Below are 16,327 nucleotides of genomic sequence, written 5' to 3'. Positions count from 1 at the left end.
TTATGTGTTGTACCTTTACTGGGAATTTAGATTAATTTTTATTTGGTGGGGCCCAGGGGCCACACAGAGATTACTCCTTCCGAGTAATATTTTAAGAAAACTAAAAATATAAAGATCAATTTATATATTAGACATGCAAGGGTTAGGGAAATAAGGGAGTAAGGGGCTGGAAGCAGGCAGGCAAGGTCTAAAGTCTTTTCAGTGACTCTATAAATAAATAACTGGACAGAAATGTCCGATTATATATGATAGCTTCATAAATATATGGAATCTCATTTATTCTTCTAACAGACCAAGAAACCTTCAGAGAGAAAAATGGAAGTTTCCTCTACAACAGTCTTCGATTTCACTGATATCTCAGAAGATGATGGCAAAGTTTGCTACTTGGATGATGTCAGACAGTTTAAGAAAAAGTTTGCACCTGTTGTACTTGCCCTGATTTTTGCCGTTGGACTTGTAGGCAACCTATTGGTTATTATAACTTTCAGGTACTATAAGAGAACAAAATCTATGACAGATGTGTACCTTTTGAACATGGCAGTAGCTGACATACTATTTGTTTTTACACTCCCATTCTGGTCTGTATATTATCAAAAAGGAGAGTGGATTTTCAAGGATTTCATGTGCAAATTTATTAGATCTATCTATGCCATCAATTTTACATGCAGCATGCTGTTGTTGGCATGTGTTGGCATTGATCGCTATGTTGCAATTGTCCAGGTTACTAAATCATTTCGGTTCAGAACAGCCACTATGGCATACAAAAGAGTGATTTGTCTGTTTGTGTGGATCATGTCTGCTTGCCTTTCCAGTCTAACGTATTCTTTCAGTAAGTGTTATAAGCATAACGAGAGATTTGTTTGTGAAGCAAGTTACCCAGAAGATAAAACAGCATTAAAGTGGAAGCTAGCAGTTATAATTGTGCAAATTACCCTAGGCTTTTGTATTCCTTTTTTTGTAATGTTTTTTTGTTACTTATGTATAATCATGACACTTCTGCAGGCACATAATTCTCAAAGGCACAAGGCAATACGTGTCATAGTTGCTGTGGTGGCTGTATTCTTAGTCTGCCAGGTACCATATAATGTTCTCCTTTTAATTAAAGCTACACAGCTGGGGCGTACAGACAGTCAATGCTCAGAAAAAATTAACTATGCCTATGCATTTTTTATCACTGAAACTCTGGCCTTTTTTCACTGCTGCCTCAATCCTGTGGTCTATGCATTTGTTGGGGTGAAATTTAGAAATTACTTTATAAAAATAATGCAAGATCTATGGTGTATAAGCAAACAGTATATGGTAGGTAATCGCATTTCCCGAGCAACATCTGAAATTTACACCTCCAGGAGAACAAGTGAAGTCTATGTCACAGAAGGTGGCTCTTCATTTACAATGTAACATTCTTAAAGTGATACTGACACTAAAAATTTTCTTTTCAAACTATTAATCTACATTAAAAGTTACATATAGGTCACGTTGATCGTTTTTGTTGATAGTTCTGCTTTTGTAAGTAGTTATTACTTGAAGTTCCTAAACCTGACTGTTTTGCCAACCTGGCTGTCCCATCTCAATATGTCAGAGTTTCTAATGCTAACAGACTACTGCTGCACAAATATGGCAGCCCCCTCATAGAGGAACATGGGGTCACCAAAGTTAATGTAAATGTATCAGGCAAATCTTTTATGGCAAAATTATAAATAGCATTCAAAGATAATGTTATGATGGATATAAAAAAGGTTATTTTCTGGTGTCAGTATCTCTTTAATCAGTTATTCACAAAATATATATCTTAGTTATATAGCTTATTATATTGCAGAAATTATGTTTGCTATTCTGAAACAATTTGCAATTGATGTTCGTTTTCTGTTATTTGTGTTTATTTTTAATCATTTAGCTTTTTGTTCAGCAGCACTTCAGTTTGGGATTTTAGCAGCTATCTGGCTCTTGGGTCCAAATTACCATATCAATCAGGCAGTCATGTGAATGAGACACTGGCATATGAATAGGAGAAAATCTGATTAAGAAGTAATTAATAGTAACAATTTTAAGCATTTTAGCCTCAAAGAGCAATAGGTTTTTGGATGCCAGCGTCAGTGACCCCAATTTGAAAGATGGAAAGCATCAGAAGAGGAAAGCAAATAATTAAAAAAATAAAAAATTGGATCAATTGCAATTCTATAAAATTTTTATGGAGTCGTTTATATTTCTAAATTACACTGTTTGCACTGCAAATAATTCTCTCTACCATATACAATTTAATTCCTGAACCAATAAGTGTATTTTTTAATTGTAATATTGGTGTGTATGTAGCCATCTCAGGTCATTTTGCCTGGTCATTTGCTTTCAGAAAAAGCCAGTGCTACACTATGGAACTGCTTTCTGACTGACTATTTTTTCTTCTACTCAATGTAACTGAAGGTGTGAAGTGGGACCTGGATTTTCACTAATCTTACATCTACCAGGGAGATGCTAACTGATTCCCATTGTTCTGTTGATGGGCTGCTGGAGGGGAGGGGGGATATCACTCAAACTTGCAGTACAGGAGTATAGAGTGATTGAAGTTTATCAGAGCACAATTCACATCACTGGGGGCTCCTGGGAAACTGACAATACTGCATGTCTAGCCCCATGTCAGATTTAAAAATTAAATATAAAACAATATTTTTGCTCTTTTGAAAAATGGATTTCAGTGAAGAAATCTACTGGAGCAGCACTATTAACTGATGCTTATTGAAAAAAATATGTTTTCCCTTTATGCCTTTAAGTACACCAGAAAATACAATTTTACCAATAATGTATAATAAGGAACATTGTATTTACAGAGCAGCAGACTCTTCAATTCAGTGCTGGTCATTTATATACATGAACTTGTTGGAATACAAGCAACAGCATTCATGCTTAAACACTGGCGTATTAAAATGGTCACAAGGTGGTGCTGTGAATATTGTTAATGTATGATTGCAATGATCTTTGCTGTTGTATTACTGCAATCTGTTGTTTTTTTTCTCTCTCCACCATATTGATTTTGATCTTGCACACTGTTAAATGTGCTCTGTATTATCCTTGAGTGATTCACAAGTAAATCCTTTCCCAATTTGCTGTGCTGAGTATGCCCTGTGTGATCATCATAAAGACCACCTCTGCCAACAGAACTAAGAGCAGTTCCTCAGCAGGCAATAAAAATCTTGGAGACAATTTGAATAAATCATACAGTAATATAAAATGTATCTTTGTACTACAATTTTATTGTAAATTGGATTTTTTGGTATATTATTATTAACATGTATTTATATAGCGCCAACATATTGCGTGGCATTGTACATGTTACTGTATAGGAGCATAGGAGTATTAAAGTTATTTGTTAGGCAAGAAACCTAGACAGGCTTAAATGGTTATGATGGTATTATCAGATATCCATTTAGTGTCTTTATTTCTAGTACACCTATAATTAAATTACACAGCAAGGACCACATTATTAACTTGTATAATTTTTTACCATCTTATTTAAATATGTATTGATATTTCTACAATATGCACCATACACAAGCATACCCATATATGATCTGCAAATCCTAAAACACAATCTCTTTATAGCTACATGTCAATGTAAATTGTAAGTTAAGCTCTTCATCACCTTTCTTTTTTATAAATTTTCTGCCTTGCTTCCAACCAGACAGACAACAAATTGTCAATGAAGCTTTGATTTAGTATATATTTACTGGTTAGCTTTTAGCATATAAAGGTTGGCATATGTGGGCACACATCACACTCTTGGAAGTAGAAGGGGTGATTTGCAAAGAAGAATTCTGTGTACAAAAAGCAAAAAAATCCATAATGGGACATCTCATTGTACATTGTGTTTTGCTGGCCTATGCACCCCATTTTGAAGTGCAGAGATCTGGAGGTAGCCCCTTTAATGGAGAAAAAAAATTTCTCCTCGAATTGAATCTCGTCCATGAATTTTCACATGATAAACCATGAGATTGCTTTTTTTTAGTGAATTGAATCTGGCCCTTTATCAAATGATTTGCCCTGGCATGAACAGTAATATATTAAGTACATATTAGTCTACTAGACAATAAATAATAACAATTTGTCTGGTTGGGGCTTAAAATACCACGAAAACAATGTGTCCTGGGTGATGTTAGAACAATAAATAAAATTGCTACTAAAAGAAAATTTAAAGCCATACTTACCAAAATTTTAATTTCCTGATACGTAACATGGCATTGGTCACTCATGGGTTAACACCCACTGAATCGTGAGGACAGGAAATAGCAAGCAAATAAAATTTTCCCCACAAGATTCCCACCTCGTCTTTATTATACTGTTGGAGTTGGAGGAATAACCTGGGGAGGGATCGTGACCACTGCCATGTTAAGTATCAGGAAAGGAAAATTTTGCTAAGTATGGCTTTAAATTTTCTGTTTTCCTCACATGGCAGTGGTCACTCATGGGAAATACCAAAGCTTAAATAACAAAGGGAGGGATTAATGCAAATTTTTTAGCCTCCAGGGCTTATTGCCTGAAATTAGCCTGGGCTGCTGAAAATACATCAACTTTATAGTGTGAAATGAAGGTGTTAACTGAAGACCAAGCAGCTGCTTTTCAGATTTCTTCTAGCGAAACCTGAGTTCTGAATGCCCAGGACGCCAATATTGCTGTGGTGAGTGAGCCCTTAAAACAGATAGCATTTCAGGCATCTGACCACATCCAAGTTTTAAGGTGGATTAAGGTGGAAATCTGATACTACCTTAGGTAGAAATTTGTCACTCAGCTTTAACACAGATTTATCCACAAAAAAGACAGATTTTTCTCAGACATTGAGAGTGCATGCAGTTTGCTTACTCTTTTAGCTGATACAATTGCCAGCAAAACACAATTTTAAGGTCAAAATGCTTAGAGGTATTTCTTTAATAGGTTCAAAAGGTTTAGATATCGATACTTCTAAGACTAAAGGAAGATCCCTCGGTGGTACTTTGTCTCTGCAGCTTGGTTTAAGATGCTTAATAGCTTGAATGAATCTGATCACTAAAGGATGGTCAGCCCATTGAACTGCCGTTAGAGCAGACAAAGCTGATATGTGACTTTTCAGTGTATTTAAACTGAGTCCCTTGTCAAACCCCTGTTGTAGAAATTCTGCTACAGATTCAGAGGTAGGTTGAAGAAAATTCCCACCATGAGTATGGCACCAATCAAAATATATTCTCCAAATTCTATAGTATGTATTAGAAGTAGAGTTTTTTCCTGGAAGCCAACAGTGTGTTGATAACTTTTTTGGAAAGGCCCTTTTCTTTTATGATCTGCATTTCAACCTCCACACCGTTAAAGATAATCTTTCCACAAGAGGTCCTTGAGACAGCAGGTTGGGAATCAGTGGTAATTTTATTGGGTGATCCAAGGCCATCAGGGGCTATTGAGGAAACCACGGTCTCCTCGGCCACCACTGTAATACACATCTGTATTGTCCTTCCTGAGCACCTTTTGAATTACAGAAAAAGAAGGAAAATGCTAGGGGAAAATCCCATTTCTTTGACAATGCATACACAAACAGGGTTTTTTTCTGCGGAAATCTGGAGCAAAACTTCTCCACTTTCACATTCTTTGCTGTTGCCACGAGATCTATTTGGGGTAGCCCCCATATTTCAGTTAGCCTCTGGAATACTATCTGATTCAGAGCCCATTCTCCTGGGTAAATCTGACTTCTGCTGAGAAAGTCTCCTTCTGCATTCAGTTTCCCCGGAATGTGAATAGCTGGGAGATTGGTCAGATGTATCTCTGCCCAGTAAAGGATTTTCAGAGAGATGTAAAGTAGTGAAGAGCTTCTTGTTTCTCCCTGTTTACTGATGTATTTGACTACTATTGTCTGATACAATTTTGACTGGTTTCCCGAAATCTGTTTTCGAAAGGCTAGAATAGATTTCCATACTGCCATCAATTCTTTCTTGTTGGATGACCAATCTTTTGCCTGCTGTGTCCAACTTCCATGGGCAAGAACTCTATCTAGATGAGCTCCCCAGCCTGTAGCACTTGCATCTGTTGTAATTTTTATCCAATTTGGCTCCCTCAAATTTACTGCTTGTCTGAGATTGTAAGGGTTCTCCCACAGAGTTAGATTTTCCATTGTGTTCACACTTAAGACAATTGTTTGTTGTGAATTGTCAACTTTGTTCCATTGGGCTAAGAAGTCTTGTTGCAGCATCCTCGTGTGGCCCATTTGACTGCATCCATTGTGGAAACAAACTTCCCTATCATCTGTTAACACTGTTTTACTGATTTGTGGTTGTCTGACGAAAACTCTTTACTGTCTCTGTAATGGACTCTATTTACTGTCTCTGTAATGGACTCTATTTTGTGTTTTGGGAGAGAAATTATTTCCTTCTTTGTATTGAAGATGACTCCTAAATAGTTTAAGGTCTGAGTTTGGACCAGTTGGGATTTCTGGAGATTTACTAACCAGTCTTCAGTACAAATTGAATGTGGACTTGTAATGCTTCTGGACTTTGACTCTTCACTAGGGTGTCGTCTAGATACAAGTAAATCTGAACACCCTGAAGTCTTAGGTGAGCAATTACTGGTGCTAAAACTTTCGTGAAAGTTCTTGGAGCAGTTGACAACATGAATGGTAGGGCTCTGTATTGAAAATGTTGATTGTGAATGCAGAATCGGAGAAATTTCTGACGTTTTTCTGCTACAGGAATGTGAAGGTAAGCATCTGTTAAATCAATCATCACCATCCAGTCTCCTTGTTGAATTTCTAGCACAATGGTCCTGACGAATTCCATCCGGAAGGTCTGGACATTGAGAATTTTGTTTATAATATGTAGATCTAGAATAGGTCTGTGTCAGGAACTACCTGGAATCGAACTCTGAACTATACTTACAAGTTCCTGCATTACATCACTGAGCCATTGGAGACATTTGGGATTTGATTCTACGCAAATGATTATAGAAACTCTGGTTTCCCTATGTGTTTGCTCACCTCCTCCTCCTTCATCAAATGCAGGTGTGTGTAGTTTGCCAATTAAGGGGCTTTATAAGCCTGTTGCAAACCATGCCCAAGTTCTTGATCATTAAGTGTCACAGCCTGTTTCTACATACCTGAGATTACCTTGCCTGGTTCCCTATTCCTGCCTTTGTTCCTGATTCCTGCCTTGTTCCTGAGTCCCCATCTGGTTCCCTGTTCCTGTGTTCTCCACTCCAGTTCCCATAACCTGCTCTCTGTTGAATCTCCTGGTAATTGACCTCATCTTGTTTACTGGACTACCCTCTGCCATCAGCCTGCCTCTAACCTTGGCCTGCCATACGGACTTGTTATTGTCTTCAGCCTGCCCCTGACCTCGGCCTGTTTCTCGGCTTGCTTTTATTGTTGCCTGCCCTTGATTACTGGCCTGTTGTAAGAACTATTTTTTATCTTTTGTTCATCTGTTATATTGCCATCATTTTTATTATTAAAATATTCTTCTGCATAACGTTTCCTGTCAAAACCTCAAATACCCGCTGTACCTGTGTTATACAGCACCAAGACTCCTACCTGCCAGCCACTCACATGTTGTGGTCAGTCATGACAGTCTGTATCCTTATGAAGTCTTTTCCCTCAAAAAAAGAATTGAATAAATTCCTTTGAAGCTCTGAACTTTTTCCACTCTTTGAATAATCTGTTTTTCTAACAAATTCTTCAAAACATTTTTTAATTGTGATTTGATTCTGGGATTCCTTGGAGAAATTGATTTTATGAAAAAATCTTTCTTTGGCAGATATTTGAATTCCAGCAAGTATCCCTTTAAAATTATGTTCTTTACCCATTTGTCTGACGTAGTGGTGGCCCAAACATCTTGAAACTTTGATAATCTTCTGCCTACCAATGATGGTTGGGCCTGCACACCTTTATGCTTGTTTTTTTTTTTTTTTTATTATTTTTGTCTTCTCTTTTGGAAGGACGAAAGGAATTAGGCTTCCTCCATGAAGGTTGACCATAAAATCTTTTACCAATGTTCTGTCCTCGCTACGTATTACCCTGGGGCAGTGTGTAGTTCAACTTGCAGCTAAACCTTCCCACAATCCAATAAAGAGACTAAGCTTGGAGTCTGTAGATTTTACTGGATAAGCAAGTGGAATAGAGGTGAAACTGTAATACAAACAGCAGAAAATATAATAAGTATGCTTGCAATGAACTATATAAAAACATGCAAATGAATATATAACTGCAGCATAAAACATATATACTGGCACAAAGTTTATGCAGCAATGTCTCTGGGAGTGCTGGCAGCTGTGGAGGTGTTTTGGTGTAACTATTTGCTTACCAACGATTCTATCATAAAGGGAGATGCAGAACTGTGTGCTTCTTCCACATGGTCTGTAAAATGGAGTCCTGTAAATGGTCTGTAAAATGGAGTCCTGGCTCCCACAAGGCATTGCTCTAGGTCACATGGTGGCAGTACGGTAGCCTAATCAGTTCAAAATACTGCTGTAAGCACTATGGAGTAAAGAATAAGTGACCTTGGTGCACTTACAGAAAGCGTCCATAGGAGGGAGCTCCGAGCAAATGAACAAGGAGATCCAAAGGCAAGGTACAGGCATATGCTGGAGAAATGACAACCAATAAGATCTGGCTTCCTGGAAAGAATGCTTATCCCTGGGGTTTTTGAAATTCCTTTTTCCTCTTCTGTCTTGGGGGAGAAATGAACTCTTCCCAGCTGAAGCTTTGGGAATTATATTGTTACGTTTTGATCCAAACAACAACTGGCCTTGAAAAGGGAGTTTACACAGATTGTGTTTGGATGGATTGTCTTGTTGCCAGTGCTTGAGCCAAAGAGATCTTCTAGCAGCCACTGCTAAACCCATGCTCTAAAGCTGGCCATAGATGTTGAGATTTATAAAAGATCGGATCCTCATAGTGAGACCATAATTTTCTCTGAACGATCGTACGATCGTACGATCGTACGAATTGATCAACTAAAAAGACCAATTTGCCAGTAAAACAAAGGGGAGCTGCCTGCTTGGCCCTGCAAACATAGATAGATTGCACTGGGACCGACAAAGATTTTTTGACCTGGCCGATCAATTTCCTGACAGATGTCGGCCGAAAAATCGTAAGATGTACGATCGTTCGAATCCCACTAACAGCACGATAATTTCGAAGGATTGGTCAGACTTCTCTAAAATCGGTCATTCGGCAAGAAGAATCGTCGCATCTATGGGGAGCTTTAGCTGACCATCCGATGGCATCAGAGAAGCTTCTGCTAAATATTCAATAGCCAATAACATCATCGCCATTTTTATTCATCGCTAGCCAGTAAAGCAGAACACTCACTTCCTCAGAATAGTTCCCATCCCAGCAAAGCATGCCTCAAAGGGACTTAAAGCTAAAGGGTGCCAATAGCACAGTATGCCCAGGTCACTACAGGCTCCTGGGAATGGTTAACAATCAGCGTTTCACCAGGACTTCCTCACAAGGAGGCAGGCTGCTGGCTTAATATCACAGAGATCCTTCCTCACTACAACAGGATAAAAAAAAGACGAGGTGTCTTCACCATTCAGCGGTGGTGTTTACCCATGAGTGACCACTGCCTTGTGAGGATCAGGAAACATTTTTTTTTTTGTTTCTTTATTGCTTTCAGTTTTCTGGGTCTGATTTCTAAGACAATATAACACAAGTTTGGATTAAGTTGAATCTGAATCCTGCTAAAAAAAAAAGGCTTGTATTCAAATGAATCGCAAACTGAATCACCAACTGAATCCAGAATTTGGTGCCTCCCCGGGTTTTCTTTTAAAAGGTAAAAAATAATAACAATTTTTTACATTATTAATATGTATTTATAAAGTGCCAACATGTTCTGCATCTCTGTACAATAAATGGGTCTATACATTGAACATACAGTTTTGCATACAAAGCAAACAATAACTGATAAAAGAGGCAAAGATCACCCTGCCAAGAGAGCTTGTAAAAATGAGTTAATTCAGCTGGGCTTATGAAAAAAGTGTATAGTAAAGACTTAAGCTGGCCATAGACGTAAAGATCAGATCCTCGATTCGTACGATTTTCGGACCGTGTGTGGAGAATCCTGACATTTTTCGTCCAGCGGAAATTGGTCATTTGGTCGATCAGACAGGTTAAAAAATTTCTGTCAGATGCCGATAATATCTCTGCATGTATTGCCGATCATATGATTTTCAGTGGGAGACTGTCACTAGCTTTTGTCGAACATAACTTTCGTACAATTGCTGTCAGGGGCAGAACATTGGCTGATCTGTTCTTTTTCTACTTTATTTGATTTGAATGGTTAATGGCAAGTTGGGAGATGGGGAAGTCCGATCGTTCGAGGATTCGAACAATCAGATCTTTGCATCTATGGCCAGCTTAACCCTGGTGGTCTAATGGGGACTAGTGGCCGGCGGAGACGCCTATAGCCCTAGTCCTCTTCCTTAGCCACCACTTCTTCTTATGGTGCACACTTCCGCATATTACGTGCTGGTGAAAAGTTGAAATATTTAAAGGGGCTCAGGCCAAAACTCATTGCCTGTTGTTAGGTCTAATTTTGTTAGTTCCTGGGTGCACTCTCTGTCTGATATCCTCTGGTTTTGATCCCTGTCTGTCTGACATTGCTAAATTCTGCCTAGACCGACCTCTGCCTGCCTGACTATTTTTGCACTCTAAAGCTCCCCATAGACGCGACGATTCTTCTTGCCGAACAACTGATTTTAGGGAAGCCCGACCAATCCTTCGAAATTATCGTGCGGTTAGTGGGATTCGAACGATCGTACATCTTACGATTTTTCGGCAGACATCTGTCAGGAAATTGATCGGCCAGGTCAAAAAATCTTTGTCGGTCCCAGTGCAATCTATCTATGTTTGCAGGGCCAAGCAGGCAGCTCCCCTTTGTTTTACTGGCAAATTGGTCTTTTTAGTTGATGGTAAATTAATACAATCGTATGATCGATCTGAGAAGATCGTGGTCTCACGATCAGGATCTGATCTTTTAAAAATCTCAACATCTATGGCCAGCTTAAAGTGAAAATCTTCAAAGACACAGAGCACTTGCGGGGCTAAAAACATTCATTTATTGTTCAAACATCGTTAAAATCATGGAGCGCACACACTTGATACGCTTGACGCGTTTCGTGGACCAAACCACTTCCTCATAAGCTGCTTAACGATGTTTGAACAATAAATGAATGTTTTTAGCCAGGCAAGTGCTCCGTGTCTTTGAAGATTTTCACTTGGATTTTACGACACAAGAAGCGGTTACACGTTGCAGCACAGAACTCTGCCTGTACCGACCTGGCCTGTCTGGCCTTGCTTGAACTCTGCCTGTACTGACCCCGGCCTGTCTGACCCCGCTTGAACTCTGCCTGAACCCCTTGCCTGCCTGAACTCACTATACCTCGTTATACCTTGGGAAGTTGGTGTTGCCTTCCATTCTAAATACTTGGTAACGATCGTGCCCCATTGTTTTCCAGAACACTTGCTTTGCTCCTCTCATATTAAGACCTGGTGGCATCTGAGAAGCTGAGGGCTCCTCCCGAAGCCAAAGGCAGTTACTAAAGGCAGAAGAGTGAGCTGTGACTGGGAGCCTAGCACTTGTTCTGAACGTAGGGAGTCGTTTGTGACAGTACAACAGGCCCGAATTGAATGCCGAAGGTCATGCTGCCGCTGCACCTATTACCATTGAGATGCTTCTCTCTACCTTCCTACAGCGCCTGAAGGAACAAGAGAGGAAACAGTACTTTATGGTTCAAGGTCTGCACAATCTCTCTGCCAGGTTGGACTCTGTTCAGCAGATGCCTATCCCAGTGGTTCAACCATACCTCCCAGCATTTTGGAAATGAAAAGAGGGACAAAAAAAATGGCTGTGCCCATTTTTGTGGCCACACCCCCTGATTACCATGTTTATTTTACAAATTGTAAATAAGCCATATCACTTTAAATGGGCAGGGAGAGCTGTATGGCAGTCCCTACTAAGGGCATGTAGAAAGTCAAGTGCAACTGGCTTCCCTCCACAGGTTATTGTACTACAACTCCCAGCACTAACACCCGGAGAGCTACAGCCTTGGCCTTGGCTAGTGAGGAAAGAAAAGAGGAAAGAACCTGCACCTGGAACTTTAATGTCAGACCAATGCTAAAACAGAGTGAGTTTATTGCCTGGGCACTATGTGAATAGCGTGGGATAAGGGGCATGAGTGTGGGCACAGCTGGCATCACACACACACACACACACACACAGTAACACACACACACTAACTCACACAGTAACACACACACACACAGTAACTCACACACCAAACACACACACAGACAGTAATACACACACAAACACAGTAACACCCACACAGTAACACACACACACAGTAACTCACACACACACAAAGACACACAGATTAACTCACACACACACACAGAAACACACCCACAGACATACACAAACAGTAACACACACACAGTAACTCATACACACAGACACACACACACACACACAAACAGTAACTCACACACACACAGACAGTACCATACACACAGTAACACACACAGAGTAACATACACACAGACACACACAGTAACTCACACACAGACGCACACAGTAACTCACACACACAGACAGTAACACACACACACACAGATAGACACACAGTAACTCACACACACACAAAGACACACAGATTAACTCACACACACACACCCACACACACAGAAACACACCCACAGACATACACAAACACACACACACACAGTAACACACACACAGTAACACACACACACAGTAACTCATACACACACACAAACAGTAACTCACACACACACACAGACAGTAACACACACACAGTAACACACACAGTAACACACACACAGTAACACACACACAGTAACACACACACAGTAACATACACACAGACACACACAGTAACTCACACACAGACGCACACAGTAGCTCACACACACAGACAGTAACACACACACACACAGATAGACACACAGTAACTCACAAACACACACACACACACAGTAACACAGACACCCACAATAACACACACACTTTATCTGTAACTGACACAGACAGTAGGGCTCTCCCTTGCCCTGCTGCATGGCATTCTCCTCCCTAAATCCACCCCTCCCCCAAGCAAGAAGCAGTTACAGACCACACAGTTCCAGCTCAAACAGACACAGTAAAACGAGCAGGCCACCTCCGTGATGAACGGCAAGGGGATCCAGCTCACCACCCGATGGCAGCAGCATAGAAGTGAGATGGTGCCATGTTTCTGCTCCCTTACCGGAGGCCCCCCTGCACTACACTAACTCCAGTCACCAGCCGGGGGGAGGGTGGAGTTTTGAAATAAAAGAGCCCTGTCCGGGCACGCCTCTCAGACACTGAAGGTTCCGCCCCCTCCAATGACACTGTGGTTAGAAACTTTTTTTTTTCTGTCTATTCAGAATGTCGGGATTTAAAAGTACAATAGTGGGACAGCAGGTTGAGCTGTCAAAAGCAGGACTGTCCCGCTGAAAATGGGACAGTTAGGAGGTATGGTTCAACCACCTGTCGCAGTTCCTGTGGGACCTCCTCCTTCCTCTGCTTTGGGTAATATGAGTAATCCCCATGAACCTAAAATTTCCATTCCCGACAACTTTAATGGGGACAAGAGTAAGTTTTTTTATTTTTCAAGAGGCTTGTAAATTGTACCTCAGTTTTTTCCCTCTCTCCTTTACCACTGGAGAGGAGAAATTAAAGTTCATTATGACCTTACTTCAAGGTGAACCACAAATATGGGCAGAGGTTCTTCTGATCCTGCCAGCTTTTCCTTCTGCCGATACTGCTATTCCTAAACAGAGAAGTAGGATAATAGAGAAGTATTGTACTGTATTCCGCCACTGATCAGTTGAGCTAGGATGGAATGATACTGCTCTTTGTAGCCAGTTTTGGGTGGGGCTCTCTCAATCTGTCAAAGACAGTCAGGTTAACTATCCCCCTCATTCCACTCTGGATGACCTTATAAGGTTAGCCATTCAGATCGATAGGAGACAAAGGGAAAGGAGGGCTAAAAGAAGTTCACCTTTTCCAACATTACTTAGTACTGACAGCAGTCCCTTCATTATCTAACCTTCAAGAGGAACCCATGCAATTGGGGGTTACTCATTTGTCTCCTGAGGAAAAGGCTTGAAGGCCTTTTAATGCATTGTGGGGATAAAGGGCATTTTCTTAACAATTCTCCTAAAAGGTCGGGAAACTTCAAAGCCTAAATGGAGAAGGGAAGCTCCATTTTGATCGAGAAGATTCTTCTTCCCAATTTGCCTCTAAGATTTTGGTACCGATCATTTTATCCTGGCCTGGGGGTTCTGTTAAAATCTCTCACTTTGGGATTCTGGGGCTGCGGGGAATTTTTTAGATGCCTTTGCATTAAGGTATAATGTTTCTGTTATTCCCTTTAAACCTCCACTTAGGATCTTAGCAATTGATAAGAGCCCACTTAGGTCTGGGCTGGTGAGCCAAACATCTATGTATGTCCTTTTCTATGTGTGCAAACAATATGCATTATGAAGATTTGTCTTTCCATATCTTGGTGATGGTTCTCCTTCTCCTCTAATTTTAGGGTTACCTTGGTAACAAGCACAATACATTGGGTAACTGGGGAGGTTATTCAGTGGGGGTCTAAATGTAAAGGATCTTGTTTAATCTCTCCACAGGTGGTGGCAGTTACATCCTTGGAGGGGTTACCTTTCCCATATGCTGAATTTTCTGATGTGTTCTCAAAAAAACCCGCTATCCTCTTCTGCTAATGTCTGAGTTATTTGATCAAGTCAAGAATGCCACCATCTACACCAAGCTTCATCTTAGAGGTGCACCTAACAAAGAATTTGCACTACATTACTAACTGAGTTTGGTACTACCTCAGCCCAACACAGAAGGAATAGATAGGGGCTCCCATTTCACATGAAAACATCCTGGAATTCATCAAAGCCTCAGAGCCAGGCAAAGAACCAAGCCTGATGGCTACACAGCTAGATACTATAAACATTTTCCAAAGATACTCTCCCCACAGCTCCCTTTGTGGTTCCAGTCTCTCCTTGAGGAACATCCCCCAACACTTCTCATGCAGGTTGCTAACATTTCCATGATTCACAAAGAAGGGAAAGATCCATCAAATTGTGAATGCTACACCCTGACCAGGTGGACTTTATTCCAGGTATATCAAGGTCAATTTATAGATCAGTGCCACCGATTAAAAAACAAATAATATACCCTAGCACAATATTGCTAGTATTCAGTGAAGTCACCAGAGTGTTGCAACACAAACCTGTGTGTTTTGAACCATAGAAATCTGAGAAATCAGAGAATCTGTACAGATTTTTCTTATGTATTCTAAAATGCTATAGTGGTTTTTACAATGTGCTATTTCCAAAATAAAGTTATAATGAACTAAAACAGGGTGCTTATAGTGTTTTCTTCAAAAGATAGAGTGAATTAAAACAAGATGCAATGATGTTTTCGTCAAATAATAAAATTCAGCATGTTGCTTCTCCACTCTCTTGTGAGAGTAACTTACAAGATTCCTGATTTCAAAACAGGATATCAGTATCAACTCCAGGGTATTTTTTTTTTCCATTGTGTAAGTTGCCTTTATTTTTAAATCGCACTTCTGAGTGCATATCAATCACTTTCTTCAGTCCTATGGGACAGATTGTAGAGGGGGACCTTTGCAATACAAAGAGATGGATTCTGCAACTAGTGATATCACACCTGATGTGTTTTTCTGAGCACAGCTTCTTCAGAGGTGGATTTCCTTTCCCTGCTAGTTTCCTTATATTGTCTGTGTTTCCATGGTTACACTTCAGATTTCTTTTGCAAGTCCAGTCTATGACCTTTGAACCCCTCCCCGACAAAGTCCATATGGGCAGTTAAAAGTTAAAAAGGTTGTTTATACTGCAAAAGTACTACATTTTCCTATAAATTGTAGGATCACTTTTCAATCAATAAATACATAAATAAATACCTTATACAAAATATAATAGTGTACCAATCCTAAAACCAATAGAAATTTCTATAAAAAAACGCAATGGAGTAAAATAGGGAACAAAGGTTGCCTTTCATGCAGCTCTATCTACCAGGCTGATAACAAACCAGCTACACCCTCCTCCTAGGCTAAACACACCCACCCCAGCTGATTGGTCAGTACACTCTAGCATTGCTTTCAATTAGGCTGCCAGATAACAGAAAATCTTAAAGTGGACCTGTCACCTACACATAAAAAACTGCATAATGAAAGTCCTTTCCAAATTAAATATGGAACCCCAAATTTTTTTTTCATTAACACATCCATACCTGTTATAAAGGTGTTT

General features: G+C 40.0%; 1 protein-coding gene and 1 long non-coding RNA gene across 3 annotated transcripts in view; both read left to right on the top strand.

The window, feature by feature from the left end:
• Positions 1 to 1,470, top strand: part of LOC121393680 (C-C chemokine receptor type 6-like) — a 72,322-nt gene extending 70,852 nt beyond the window's left edge. For both annotated transcript variants that reach the window (XM_041562811.1, XM_041562810.1), the window contains one exon: positions 292 to 1,470. In XM_041562811.1, the coding sequence (XP_041418745.1) occupies positions 316 to 1,398 (1,083 nt within the window). In that variant the 5' untranslated portion in view covers positions 292 to 315 and the 3' untranslated portion in view covers positions 1,399 to 1,470. The remainder of the gene's footprint in view (positions 1 to 291) is intronic.
• An 11,960-nt stretch (positions 1,471 to 13,430) lies between these two features.
• LOC121393529 lies at positions 13,431 to 15,413 on the top strand. The gene is made up of 2 exons (XR_005961138.1): positions 13,431 to 13,634; positions 14,675 to 15,413. It is a non-coding gene; the product is annotated as an uncharacterized LOC121393529 (long non-coding RNA).
• The last annotated feature ends 914 nt before the right edge of the window (positions 15,414 to 16,327 follow it).

This window comes from Xenopus laevis, chromosome 5L, assembly GCF_017654675.1.
Source record: "Xenopus laevis strain J_2021 chromosome 5L, Xenopus_laevis_v10.1, whole genome shotgun sequence".
Classification (NCBI taxonomy): domain Eukaryota; kingdom Metazoa; phylum Chordata; class Amphibia; order Anura; family Pipidae; genus Xenopus; species Xenopus laevis.
The sequence above is the reverse complement of the archived record's forward strand: the minus strand, read 5'-3'. Positions and strand labels throughout refer to the sequence as shown.